General features: G+C 44.6%; 2 protein-coding genes across 4 annotated transcripts in view; one reads left to right on the forward strand and one right to left on the reverse strand.

Moving 5' to 3' along the window:
• SMTNL1 (smoothelin like 1) overlaps positions 1-5,518 on the reverse strand; it is a 41,729-nt gene extending 36,211 nt beyond the window's left edge. Inside the window, exon 1 of the mRNA XM_035124815.2 lies at positions 5,421-5,518. The gene's annotated coding sequence lies outside the window, so the exon portion shown is untranslated. The remainder of the gene's footprint in view (positions 1-5,420) is intronic.
• On the forward strand, positions 938-7,323 carry TIMM10 (translocase of inner mitochondrial membrane 10). Of its 3 annotated transcripts, none has more exons than XM_035124850.2 (3): positions 938-1,025; positions 1,702-1,799; positions 6,915-7,319. In XM_035124850.2, exons 2-3 carry the CDS (start codon positions 1,729-1,731, stop codon positions 7,114-7,116), a joined length of 273 nt encoding a protein of 90 aa, XP_034980741.1. In that variant the 5' UTR covers positions 938-1,025; positions 1,702-1,728; the 3' UTR covers positions 7,117-7,319. The 3 variants fall into 3 exon arrangements, with proteins under 3 accessions (XP_034980741.1, XP_034980761.1, XP_060133353.1); XM_035124870.2 differs by lacking the exon at positions 938-1,025 and adding an exon at positions 1,049-1,158 and having other exon boundaries at positions 6,915-7,323; XM_060277370.1 differs by lacking the exon at positions 938-1,025 and adding an exon at positions 1,056-1,152 and having other exon boundaries at positions 6,915-7,323.
• Positions 7,324-13,894: the final 6,571 nt, after the last annotated feature.

Raw genomic sequence — 13,894 nt, forward strand, 5'->3', positions numbered from 1 at the left:
ATATTAAAAGCTTGCATCAGGAGCTGACCAAACAAAAAACAAACAAAAGCACACCTAACTGTTACATGTTATGTAACCTATTATAAATGTTTGCTTTTTAGAAGTCTTGTTGTTCAATGTAGTAGGCAGCACACAGCACAAGCCTGTGCATATTTACTCAGAAGTAAGACTACTAAATCTAAAGAGCCATTGTCAAATAAATATTCATACAATCACAGCCTTTAAAGCTCCTGGAATATGAAAGAACTTACTGCATTCCTGTTTCAGATAGAAATAAACATGCAATTCCTTTTTAGAAAGTAATCTGTTGAAAACCATATGCGCTCACAACTGCTCAAGAGTCTATTATTATTTTCCAGCTAGGTAAACAACAGCAAGTTCGGCGGGTCTACTCTAAGTAAAACTGAGTACCACCCATGGAGTATTTAAATATGCAAATCAAACTGTTTCCCCTCTCCTTTTGATAAGTTATCAAACAAATGTTTGAAAGGCAGCATATTTAATTCATCTTATATTTCGTTGCTGTAATGAATTATGAAATACCGTGTGTGTGTTTTGCACCTTTCAGCTTCTGCTGGATTTCATAAAAATAAACACATAAATAAAGAAGTGGAGGGAAAACCCCTCATGTGAACTGCTGCGTCTTCTTGTTGCCATGCATTTTTACTTGTAACCCCTCCCCCTTCGGCCTGCGTTTCCAGACAAAGGCAGACAAGAAACGCACTAAATAATACACAAGGTAAATAATGCAGACATGAGGCAAGAAGCCCCTCCGCGGTGGGCGACGACGTAGCCACTTCTCATCCATTGACAGCGCAACTGAGGAAATCCCGCCTCCTTCCCAACGTCCATCACCCCCTTCTGAACTCTATGGCAACACGGGCCATGGTCCCTCGCTGGGGAAAAAGAAAAACAGGCTGCCTAGAAAGGCATTATACCTGCCAGGAAGTCTCTATGGTTTCCCTGAAAGGCGCGCTGCGGAAGCGCCTGTTCCTCGTGCTTCCGGTTGATATCTGCGGCTGGAGGTGAGCGTTGCTCGTGCTGAGATAGACATACTGTTCAACTGGCGGGAGTTGATGGGCAGAGCAACCCAGGCGGGGGACGAGGGGAGAGGACGGGAGCTGCCGCCTGGGGGCTCCCCGCTCCCTCCGTGTGCGTGTACGAGAGGAGGGGGGTTCACCCGGCCTGTGAGGAATGAGGGCGGTGCGGGGGTCAGGTTGGGAAGCAGTGAGCCGGCGGGATGGTTGGACGTTGCCACTTTTCGTTTTGAAAAGCAAACAGCTGTGCTGTCCTTTTGGGTCCATATTCCCTTTTGGGTCCATATTCCCTCACCCCAGGCAGTGGTCTTCTGCATCCAGGTCAGACATCCCATAATGCAGGGAACCTCTGGCCCTCCAGATGTTGTTACACAGTAGCTTCCATCATCTCTGGCTATGGGCTGACTATCTGAAGGGCTCCCTGTCCTTACTTTAGTGGGTCAGCAGAGGGTCAGCGTCTGTTCTTGTCACAGGCTCACAGCCGTGATCTGTTAGGTGGGGTGCGAACTAGCTCGCACTTAACTGCCCTTTTACTGCCAGGACTGCAGATGGACCTGACCACTGGAAAAACTGAACAGCGTTCTAAAATACCGACTAAGTGGCAACCTTGTTGATAATGTGTAGATAGAGTCATTGGGTTCTGATTCTTTGTGTTCTCCAACAGTGTCGAGGACAAATACTTGAATGTGTGATGGATCCTGTGAGGGCTCAGCAGCTGGCGGCTGAGTTGGAAGTGGAGATGATGGCTGATATGTACAACAGGTACCGACTAACCACAAGCATGAGGGCACTATTGGTGCTCATTTGAAATGTGCAGCATAAGAGCTATGAAAACAATGTGGGCACTGTATGCTGTGACTTGTGTTTTGCTTCTCTCAAAGTACCCCAGACTTTCCAAGATTATCCTTCTCCCACCAAAATGTACTATTTTAGGACCTATACCTTACTAGACATTGTACAGAACATATTTTTAATGTATACCACCCTTCATCTAAAGATCACAGGGTGGTTCACACATAGAAACATAGGATTTAAAAAATCTGATCAAGGCTTCATGTGGTTGAATTGGGAAGCTCACAAGTAGGACATACAGGCAAAGCATCCTTCCCTGTTAGTCTAGCACCTGGTGTTCGCAGGGGTACTGTATTTGAACATAGAAGTTTTATTTAACCATTGTCGTTGACAGATCTAGGTATCATAACCTGGTGTCCATCATTGCATCTTGTGTCTGAGAACTCCTTATTGGGTAAAATATTGCCTTTTGTCCATCCTGAACCTACTGTATGTTAGTTACATTGGGTAATACTGAATTTCAGTATAATTAGAGATGGCAAAAGATTCCTTTGTTCATTCAAAATTTGATAAGTCTACTATGTTCCGCTTAGCTAAATTAAAAAACCCCAAATGCTCTAGTCGCTGCTTGCTAAATGATCTAGCTGGCCCTGCGCAGGGGAAATTATATCACAAATTATGCTTTTATTGTGTTTTTATTATTATGCTCCATAAAATGTGTTCTTAATGTTGTATACTACCCTGGGATCTTTTGATAAAGGGTGGTATTTAAATTGAATTAATAATAATAGATAGATGATAGATAGATAGACAGACAGACAAGGCAGGGATTTCAACAATCTGTTTAAAATATGCTCTGCCACCTTTTTGTTTTTAAGCGCCAACAATCTGGCTTAAATGGAACCTATTCCTTTTATAGAGGCCCAGTTTATCCAAAGACATTCCCCAGTGCCTGTCAAATCCAAAGCCCTCCTTCAGATGCCACCATTTCATGCATGCATTGAGACCACACAGCTGTTCCTGTCTAGCTGGCCCTGTGCATGTCAGAAAAAGCTACTTTGAAGTTCTTGACTCTAAGCCTCCTAGCTAGCAACCTAAATTTCTCTTTCAAGATCACACAACTATGGTACTTTTCTCTGTGTCACTAGTGCCAACATGCACCATGGCCAGTGACTCCTCCCCAGCAGTGTCTGCCAGGCTATCTGGATGCTGTACAACCTCCACAACCTTTCCACGTGGCAGACAGTTCACTCTGCAATCTGCATAACAGTCACATACCCCGTTATCTATACTGTATCTCTAATGATTGAATCACCCACTACCAGGATACCCCTGTCTCCACCTGGAGGTGTATCCTTGGCATGAGAGGATAACAGCTCATACCCCAGTGACTGGGTCATTCTAAGAGATCATTTTCCTCCTTCTCAGAGTGGTGCACTCCTTCCCCTAGAGAGTCATTCTGTATGTCAGCAGAGGAGTTGTCACCTTGGGACACAGCATGTCCCCAGAGGCCTTGTCCACCAACCTCTTTGTCTCTCTTGGTTTTATTTCAGGTCATCCACCTTGCCCTCAAGGGAACAAACTGAGGACCAGGAGCTCATTTTACCAAGCACACATCCATTACTTTTATCCAAAAGGAGGATAGCTGTACATGTGGCATTCTGTACAATTTATTGTTTGTTTACTTGGGAGCTTGAGTCACTAAGGGGCAGGCCAAAGTATTTTGCCTTGACCTCATCCTGCTGCTGAACTCATTCCCTGATGAGGCATCCACAGGGGCTCTCCTCTTGCTTGTGGACCAGGCTCCCTGGCTAGGTTGTTCCAAATTTATGTCCATGGCTAGCTTTCCACACTTGCTAATGCAACTAGTTAGATCAGGAGGTCCTCATTTGAAAAACACCAAGTTGTAACACAACTGCTGGGCTTGTTTAAATTCCGGTGAGTAGGGATTTGGAAGGGGGGCTGAATTTAGGTCATTTTAACACCCTGGGTATGGAGATCTTTTTTTATCAGGGAATGGGCAGTGATTAAGTGGGGATTAACTTTATGGGAAAGTTTGCTTTTAAAACTGAAAATATATGGTATATATACTGGTATATATGGAACTGAAGCCAATTGTTTGACTTTAGCTTGTATGCTGCACTTAATAAGCTTAAAGCACACCTACACTGCACTTGTACTGTGGCTTTTAAAAGTGCAAGTTACTCCGTAGTTTTTAAGTTGTAAGTTACAGTTTAGCTTTGAAAACCTGAACTAGTTTTATTTAAACTGAACTGAAACTTTCAGCAAAATAAAAAAAATCCTTCAGTAGCACCTTAAAGACCAACTAAGTTTATATTTTGGTATGAGCTTTCGTGTGCATGCACACTTGCACACGAAAGCTCATACCAAAATATAAACTTAGTTGGTCTTTAAGGTGCTACTGAAGGAATTTTTTTATTTTGCTTCGACTCAGACCAACATGGCTACCTACCTGTAACTGAAACTTTCAGCTGAATCTTGCCCTTGCACATTAGCTTCTATACTGTTTTTTATTACCGTCCTTTTTAACTGAAGTCTATACTGAGCTTGATCTAAAAGCTAAGCCCGCTTTTTAAAATCTAGGCTTACTCTGTCACTAGTTTATTTTTGTTATTTACAGTATTTATGTATTATTTGTTTAAACAATTTTTATACTGATTACCTACAATACTCTAAGAAGTTTAAAAAGAGACAATCCAAAAATAGGTATAAATTAGAACTATACTAACTATAATTAAAATGCCTGCTGGATTATTATTATTTTAGTCCTCAGAGGTTCAGTCGGGAAGGGGCCTGTCTGACCTCAAGTGGAAGAAATTGCATAAGACCGGGCCCACAATACTAATGGCAATACTGGTGGATACAAGCCTTGCCAGTGTGGTGTAGTGGTTAAGAGCAGTAGACTCATAATCTGGGGAACTGGGTTCGCGCCTTCGCTCCTCCACATGCAGCTGCTGGGTGACCTTGGGCTAGTTATACTTCTCTGAAGTCTCTCAGCCTCACTCACCTCACAGAGTGTTTGTTGTGGGGGAGGAAGGAAAAGGAGAATGTTAGCCGCTTTGAGACTCCTTCGAGTAGTGATAAAGCGGGATATCAAATCCAAACTCTCTTCTTCTTCTTCTTCTTCTTCTTCTTCTTCTTCTTCTTCTTCTTCTTCTTCTTCTTCTTCTTCTTCTTCTTCTTCTTCTTCCATATGAGCCTTAGGGAACCATTAACAGTGACTTCCCTAAGTGACTTCCTCAGTGATTGGACAGGAATCTAAGCCATTAGATGGTCCTTCAGGTATTCTGGATCAAAATGGTTAAGGGTTACTCTGTTGCATGGGGAATCATATCTGAGGTTGATTTTATGTTGTTGCTTAATACCACCTCTCTAAAATTGAAATTTTATCTAGGTTTCTGGTATACTGTGCCCCTGCTTGAATAGAGATGAAAGCTAGGTTTCTACAGACTTACTACCGCTAGAATTTATAGCTCCTGAGTTCTAAGTTTTACACGATTAAGCTCTTAGCACACAGTGGTCTTACTGTGTTGTTTAAACCAATGATTTATATAAAAGGATCGTACTTACCCTCTAGTTGCTCAGCTGTTTAATTCGCTTGTTGCCTTGACACTGGAGCAGAGACACTTTGTTGCAGGGAATCTTTTTCAGACACCAAATAAGGCAAAGGAGTCAAGCAGACACTCTGACTACCAGAGTCTTCGGCTGGAGGAAAAACATTTGTTGAGATTTTTCTAGCCTGGAAGGCATGCAGTTTGATCCTATGCACATTTATTTGAATGTTCACTGGGGGCTTACACCCAATTCCATGCATGTTTATTTGGCTGTAGCAGCTTAGATGTTCCTGAAGCTGGTTGGCTACTAAAAAGACACTCCTTGTCTACCTTAATATACGTCTTAATGATTCCACTGTAAAGTGGACTGTGTGTCCCTGACAAAATGATTGCCTTAGAGCGCAGTTGGTTAGTTTTTAAATGTGTATTACAATTTTGTGTGTGTTTGTACGTTTGGTTAGAATTGTAAACTGATATATATGTTTGGGAAATAACTTGCAGCACATTCCTAACCATGTCTACTCATAAACTAAACCATATTGAATTTAATGGGGTCTTACTCTCAGGTAAACAGGGTTAGAATTACAGTTTTAGAATCTTACACCTGATCTGCTGAAGAAATAGTCTAATTGACAGAAGTTACATGCAGTATGGGAAGGATGTCATTTGGGAGAGACAGTTGCAGGATGATGAGGGTTGTAAGAGAGACAGAGAGGAGGAGGAGGAAGAAAAAGAAGTTAGAGTGGTGATCAAGGGGTTATAGGGGAAAGTTGCCAAAGTGGAATTGTTTACAGGTAAGATTATGCAGACAGAAGATTTAAACCTGTTGCAGCAGAGAAATAGAGGTGTTTTAATAAGTTTCTTTAATCCCAAAGTTCATGATGCTGATTGACATTCGGTAGTGGTTATTCTGTGAACCACTCTGAAACCTTGTGATGAAGCGCAGTATATGAATTTGGTAGATAATACATTAAATAATAATAGAGTTTTACATTTGAATGCTTCATGTGTGTTTTTTTACTAATAAGGTACTGTCCTTTATCCCTATATCCTGGGGCAAAATTGGCAGCAGGTGAGTGAAGTGGTGCTGCCCATTTTGCCAGAGTGTCAAGCAGAGTAGGAAGTCCGGAACTGAGCTAAACCAGGTTACTCTGTTCTGTGGAGTTATGTACAGTTCCTAAGGGACACCAGGCTTTGCACGTGTTCAGAGCAGCAGAGGCTATTGGTAGCCCCCAAAGTAGCATCTCCTGCTTGAAGTGGCAGGTTGCAGAACTTTGGCACTGACAAAAACACAGATAGATTTCTTTAGGATGACTGTGTTGGTGATGATTAGAATTTGGGTGGTGGTAGGGGAGAAACACCATGGCTTTTAAGGCATCGATAGAGAGCTTTTAGGCAAGAACTGTGGTGTGCTTGTTTTAGCTGAATAATAAATAAAGTCGACTCGGAAGAGCCATAAGATGGCGACTTCCTTCCGCTCACGCTCTGTTCTTTCCTTGTTGTGCCCCAGAATGACCAATGCCTGCCATCGCAAATGCGTCCCTCCACACTACAAGGAGGCTGAGCTGTCTAAGGGAGAGTCTGTGTGCCTGGATCGCTGCGTCTCCAAGTATTTGGACATCCATGAGCGCATGGGCAAGAAGCTGACGGAGCTCTCGATGCAGGACGAGGAGCTGATGAAGAGGATGCAGCAGGGGGCTGGGCCGGCGTAACACAAACAAATACACGCACACACTTTTGATAATGGACAACATGCCCATGTGCTTACCGCCCCCTTTTCCCCTACTTTGTGCCTGGACTCTGTGTTGATCCCACCTTCTGCCAATAAAATGTTGAACATTACATTATCTGTTAACTACCAAGTATGCTGGAGTTTTCATCCTTCCTTGCTAGGCCTGATGGAAGATGGGGGCAGTCTGCGATTCTCTGGCCAAGGGAGATCCTCTTCACCTGTGGGGTCCGATGGAGCTTTCCTGTCCCAGCACATAAAGTTGGAGGCTGCAGAGAGACTGAATGCCTTTTGGCACATTCTGTTCTTCTGCGTGGATTCACTTTCCTAAAAGCCGGTTTCGCAGGTGGTTTTGGTGACTTCTTGCTGCTCTCTTGCAATAGCGGAACAGTAGTTGAAGCAGAGTTTATAATCTTTCTTATTTAGGTAATGCTTCACTTACAAGACATGCTATTTAGACTAAAAGAGTTGAAATGTAGTCCAGTGTTGTCTGACCATGGCCCCCTTCTGACCTGGTTTCCTTCCTGTGGCCTCCCTATGGCTGTGGGGAGGGGCAGCTGCCCCCCAAATAAGTCAAAATCAATATAAATATGAGGTTCTGCACCCCTAACAAAAATCCTGGCTATGCCCATTGCACACACACACACCCCGGTCATACCGGTAGAAATGCAGCTATTTAAATGTTTTGTTTGTAAATAGAACATATTTTATTTATAATTTTTATAATTTAAACAAAATACAATTACATAAAATGATAGGAACATAATGAAATGTTGAAGCAGAAAAACAGAATCATAGAGCTGGAAGGGACCCCAAGGGTTATCATTTTTTTGCAACCCTCTGCAATGCAGGAAACTCCGTTAAGCATCCATGACAGATGGCCACCCAACCTCTGCTAAGAAACCTCCAAGGAAGGAGAGTCCAGAACAGGGGTCAGCAAACTTTTTCAGCAGGGGGCCGGTCCACTGTCCCTCAGACCTTGTGGTGGGCTGGACTATATATTTTTTTGGGGGAAAATATGAACGAATTCCTATGCCCCACAAATAACCCAGAGATGTATTTTAAATAAAAGGACACATTCTACTCATGTAAAAAAAAATGCTGATTCCCAGACCGTCCGCGGGCCGGATTTAGAAGTGATTGGGCCGCCTCTGGCCCTCCAGAACCTCCTGAGGAAGATCCACCTTCCACATATTATTAAATGTTATCAACACTTATTTGACCCCAGTTATTTGATGCAGAGGGGGAAACCTACAGATACAATCCAAAAGGCGCACAGGGAGTTCTGTAGATATGGGAGAGTTTTAAAATGCGAGTGGTCCTCACTGACCTGGTGCAAAAAGATCTTGTCACCTGGAGGAATCCTGGCTGCCTAGATAAAACACTATAGCACCCCCCCCTTACCTGGGAGTAAGGCCCACTGAACTCAGTGTGGTTTTCTTCTGAGTAGACAGTTATTTACTAGATGCAAGTCAGCAGCACCAGACCGCGATCAGCTAGGCACTGGTGGGTTTCACCCCGCGTCTTGCAGAGCCGGGCCAACAGTGCCAACGGACCCTGCAACCCTTGGCAACATCCAAAGGCCCTGATCCACTAGGTGCTGGAGGATTGACTGCACTCTGCGCCTTGCAGAGTCAGGCCCAGCACTGGTGGCAGCAACATAGAATCATAGAATCATAGAGTTGGAAGAGACCACAAGGGCCATCCAGTCCAACCCCCTGCCAAGCAGGAAACACCATCAAAGCATTCCTGACAGATGGCTGTCAAGCCTCTGCTTAAAGACCTCCAAAGAAGGAGACTCCACCACACTCCTTGGCAGCAAATTCCACTGCCGAACAGCTCTTACTGTCAGGAAGTTCTTCCTAATGTTTAGGTGGAATTTTCTTTCTTGTAGTTTGAATCCGTTGCTCCGTGTCCGCTTCTCTGGAGCAGCAGAAAACAACCTTTCTCCCTCCTCTATATGACATCCTTTTATATATTTGAACATGGTTATCATATCACCCCTTAACCTTCTCTTCTCCAGGCTAAACATACCCAGCTCCCTAAGCCGTTCCTCATAAGGCATCGTTTCCAGGCCTTTGACCATTTTGGTTGCCCTCTTCTGGACACGTTCCAGCTTATCAGTATCCTTCTTGAACTGTGGTGCCCAGAACTGGACACAGTACTCCAGGTGAGGTCTGACCAGAGCAGAATACAGTGGTACTATTACTTCCCTTGATCTAGATGCTATACTCCTATTGATGCAGCCCAGAATTGCATTGGCTTTTTTAGCTGCTGCATCACACTGCTGACTCATGTCAAGTTTGTGGTCTACCAAGACTCCTAGATCCTTTTCACATGTACTGCTCTCAAGCCAGGTGTCTCCCATCCTGTATTTGTGCCTTTCATTTTTTTTGCCCAAGTGTAGTACTTTACATTTCTCCTTGTTAAAATTCATCTTGTTTGCTTTGGCCCAGTTGTCTAATCTGTTAAGGTCATTCTGAAGTGTGATACTGTCCTCTGGGGTGTTAGCCACCCCTCCCAATTTGGTGTCATCTGCAAACTTGCTCAGGATGCCCTCAAGCCCATCATCCAAGTCATTGATAAAGATGTTGAACAAGACTGGGCCCAAGACAGAACCCTGTGGCACCCCACTAGTCACTACTCTCCAGGATGAGGAGGAGCCATTGATGAGCACCCTTTGGGTTCGGTCAGTAAGCCAGTTACAAATCCACTGAATGGTAGCATTGTCTAGCCCACATTTTACCAGCTTCTTTACAAGAATATCATGGGGCACCTTGTCAAAGGCCTTGCTGAAATCAAGATAGGCTACATCCACAGCGTTCCCTTCATCTACCAGGCTTGTAATTCTGTCAAAAAATGAGATCAGATTAGTCTGACATGACTTATTTTTCAGGAACCCATGCTGACTTTTAGTGATCACAGAGTTTCTTTCTAGGTGCTCACAGACTGTTTGCTTAATGATCTGCTCTAGAATCTTTCCTGGTATTGATGTCAGGCTGACTGGGCAGTAATTGTTTGGGTCCTCTCTTTTCCCCTTTTTGAAAATGGGGACAACATTTGCCCTCCTCCAGTCTGCTGGAACTTCGCCTGCTCTCCAGGAATTTTCAAAGATTATTGCCAGTGGTTCTGAAATCACCTCTGCCAGTTCTTTTAATACTCTTGGATGTAGTTCATCTGGCCCTGGAGACTTGAAGACATCTAAACTAGCCAAGTATTCTTGTACTACCTCCTTACTTATTCTGGGCTGTGTTTCCCCTGCTGAATCATCTGCTCCATATTCTTCAGGTCGGGCGTTGTTTTCTTTCTTGGAGAAGACTGAGGCAAAGAAGGCATTGAGGAGTTCTGCCCTTTCTCTGTCCCCTGTTTGCATTTCACCATCTTCTCCTCTGAGTGACCCCACTGTTTCCTTGTTTTTCCTTTTGCTACGGACATACCCATAAAAGCCCTTTTTGTTGCTTTTAACCTCTCTGGCGAGCCTGAGTTCATTCTGTGCTTTAGCTTTTCTGACTTTGTCTCTACACGTGCTGGCTATATGTTTGAATTCCTCTCTGGAGATTTCCCCCCTTTTCCATTTTTTGTACATATCCCTTTTAAATCTTAACTCAGTCAAAAGTTCTTTAGATAGCCAGCCTGGCTTCTTTAGGCACCTTCCATGTTTCTGTCTCATTGGTATTGGCTGAAGTTGTGCTTTTAATATCTCCCTTTTAACAAACTCCCAACCATCATGAACTCCCTTCCCTTTTAGTTTTACTGTCCATGGGATTTCACCCAGCGTTTCCCTAAGTTTTCTGAAGTCGGCTTTCTTAAAGTCTAGAATTTGGACCTTAGTATGCTTGGTTGCTCCTTTCCGCTGGATAATAAACTCCAGAAGAGCATGGTCACTCCCACCTAATGATCCTGCCACTTCTACCCCACTAACCAAGTCATCACTATTGGTTAGGACCAGATCTAAAAAGGCTGATCCTCTTGTTGCTTCTCCCACTTTCTGGACAATGAAGTAGGACAACAAGCAGCTCTGGCTCGCCCAGCCCTACCCATTGCCACCCCACCACTGCACTTACCTGACCTGGGGGTTGTGGATCGCGGTCTCTACTGGTCAAAGCAGGAGCCTCAGCGATCGCCCAGGATTGCTCAAAGAAAATGTGTGGCAAAAAGGAGCGCCAGGCCTTGGTGGGTTGTCCCCTTACCTGCTTGTGATTGGCCAAGCAGATAGCCGGCCAATCAGGATTTTTTTATTTTAAAAAATCTTTTCCCCCTTCCCTCTGTGGCCCCCTAGCCTCGTGCTATGGCCCCCCATTTATGCATTTTTCACCATGTGGCCCCCGGTTGGGAAACACTGATATGGTCTATCCCCTGCTATTTGCAAGATCATCTACCCATAGCAGTGGGAGCGCAAGGGTGCCACATAATATTGTTAGCACAGAGAATCACTTCTGATTATTCAAGCAAGTCAGGAAAGCTACAGGGGAAGTCCAAAAATAAAAATCTGAAGTCGCCTGCTGAGCCAACTGCAGAAATAATTCCTAGCCCTGTATGAGATGCTTCAGTGTCCTGAGTCTTCTTCAAAAGAAGTTTTGAGTAGAGTGTGATACACACATTACCTGGCAGGCTATGCATGTTAGCATAGTTAATTTTAACCATGAAAAATTTGAAATGAAATGAGCATTAATGGTCACACTGCTGTTGGCAGGGCACAAAAAAGGGAAGCTGCCTGCAGTTGCAGAAGGCAGCCACTAGAGGGAACCAAAGCCTGTAAGATTGTGATTTTGTTCATACAGTATTTTATTTACTTTTCTGTGCCTGCAGCAGGAAGGCCCAGGGTTTCACAGAAGTTCAAGGGTGAAGCTGGTGAAGGGATAAGCGTGGGCGGCATCTGTGTCTCTGCCAAGAGCAGAATGTATGTCAATCTTAATAGGTGCACTCGGAGGAGAAGGCCATGCGGAAATTCTGGCACACTGGAAAACTGGATATGTGAGAAAATAATAATAAATGGGTAAACTTCCAGCAGCCCTCACCATATTTGCTAAAACTTAGTTCTTCCGATGTGCTTGTTAAGCCACCTCTATTCTGGTGCTTTTCGTTGGGAGCCCTCAAGCCATTTCTCTGTATGATTTGAACTGGAGATCCGACCGCCCTTCCCTCTGCAAAGGAGGAGGCGTGTTGCTGTTTTTCATTAAACTCTCGCCCCTCCCTCTTCTAGCATGATTGTAACCAAATGGCCCATGAAGAAGGGTTTTGTTTCTGGATTTAAACATTTGTGTTTTTCATTGTGGCCAGCAGGGGCCATTGCAAAACACGTGGCTTTTCTTTCTCTCTTTCTCTTTCTTTTTTTAACCGACAGTGTGTGAGTAACAACTTTCAGGCACTCTTACTGTTATATTTTTTTTTTTATGAGTATACCTCATAATTGGGCCCCTTTGATTTCTTACAGCCTCATTCTGCATTTTCTAATTAAATACCAGCTGTGTTTAGCCAAAGGGTGACTTATTCAATTAGAGCTGCTTAAAGCAATTAGAAGTTATTTAAAACCACATGCTGGAAGTTATTTGGCAAGCCTTCTTTGCGGTTTGATGCCTGCACAGGGCCAGGCCGTTGTGCTGCGGCTGCTTTGGCAGAGCTCTGAGTCCACCCCGTGGCGGCTGGAAAGGGCAAGGAGGAGCTATAGGCGCAGTGGCGGGAGCAATTAAGGGAGCTAGTAAAAAATCAAGACCTCTCACATCCTGCTTAGAAAAGCTCACAGCCTCAGCAGGGCTCGGGTGTATTGGATGTTAATCTGTTGCTTATTCTTCCTCACGATTTTCTGCAGCGGTGAACTTCAAACGTTATACTTCCAGGTGCAGCTTCCTACATGGATGTGAAAGCTGAGGAGTTCCTGCTTGTTTTCCCTGGAGAGCCAGTGTGGTGTAGTGGTTAGACTAGAGCAGGCATCCCCAAACTTTGGCCCTCCAGATGTTTTGGACTACAATTCCCATCTTCCCCGACCACTGGTCCTGTTAGCTAGGGATCATGGGAGTTGTAGGCCAAAACATCTGGAGGGCCACAGTTTGGGGATGCCTGGACTAGAGTGTTGGACCTGGGATATAATAATAATAATAATTTATTATTTATACCCTGCCCATCTGGCTGGCCCCCCCCCCCCGCCACTCTGGGCTGCTTCCAACACACATTAAAATACATTAAAATATCACAGATTAAAAACTTCCCTAAACATGGCTGCCTTTAGGTATTCTCTTTAGGTAAGGGACCCAGGTGGCACTGTGGTTAAACCACTGAGCCTAGGGCTTGCTGATCAGAAGGTCGGCGGTTCGAATCCCTGTGACGGGGTGAGCTCCCGTTGCTCGGCCCCAGCTCCTGCCAACCTAGCAGTTCGAAAGCACGTCAAAATGCAAGTAGATAAATAGGAACCGCTACAGCGGGAAGGTAAACGGTGTTTCCATGTGCTGCTCTGGTTCTCCAGAAGCAGCTTTGTCATGCTGGCCACATGACCTGGAAGCTATACGCCGGCTCCCTCGGCCAATAATGCGAGATGAGCGCGCAACCCCAGAGTCGGTCACGACTGGACCTAATGGTCAGGGGTCCCTTTACCTTTACCTTTAAATGTCAGGTAGTTGTTTATCTCTCTGACCTCTGATGGGAGGGTGTTCCACAGGGCGGGTGCCACTACCGAGAAGGCCCTCTGCCTGGTTCCCTGTAGCTTTGCTTCTCGTAGCGAGGGAACCGCCAGAAGGCCCTCGGCGCTGGATCTCAGTGTCCAGGCT

The sequence above is a fragment of the Zootoca vivipara genome, chromosome 1 (genome assembly GCF_963506605.1).
Source record: "Zootoca vivipara chromosome 1, rZooViv1.1, whole genome shotgun sequence".
Taxonomy (NCBI): domain Eukaryota; kingdom Metazoa; phylum Chordata; class Lepidosauria; order Squamata; family Lacertidae; genus Zootoca; species Zootoca vivipara.

Coding starts and splice junctions, on each gene's coding strand:
- TIMM10 (XM_035124850.2), top strand. CDS start 1,729: ATGGATCCTGTGAGGGCTCAGCAGCTGGCGGCTGAGTTGGAAGTGGAG. Junction 1,800..6,914: donor ATGGCTGATATGTACAACAG/GTACCGACTAAC, acceptor GTTGTGCCCCAG/AATGACCAATGCCTGCCATC.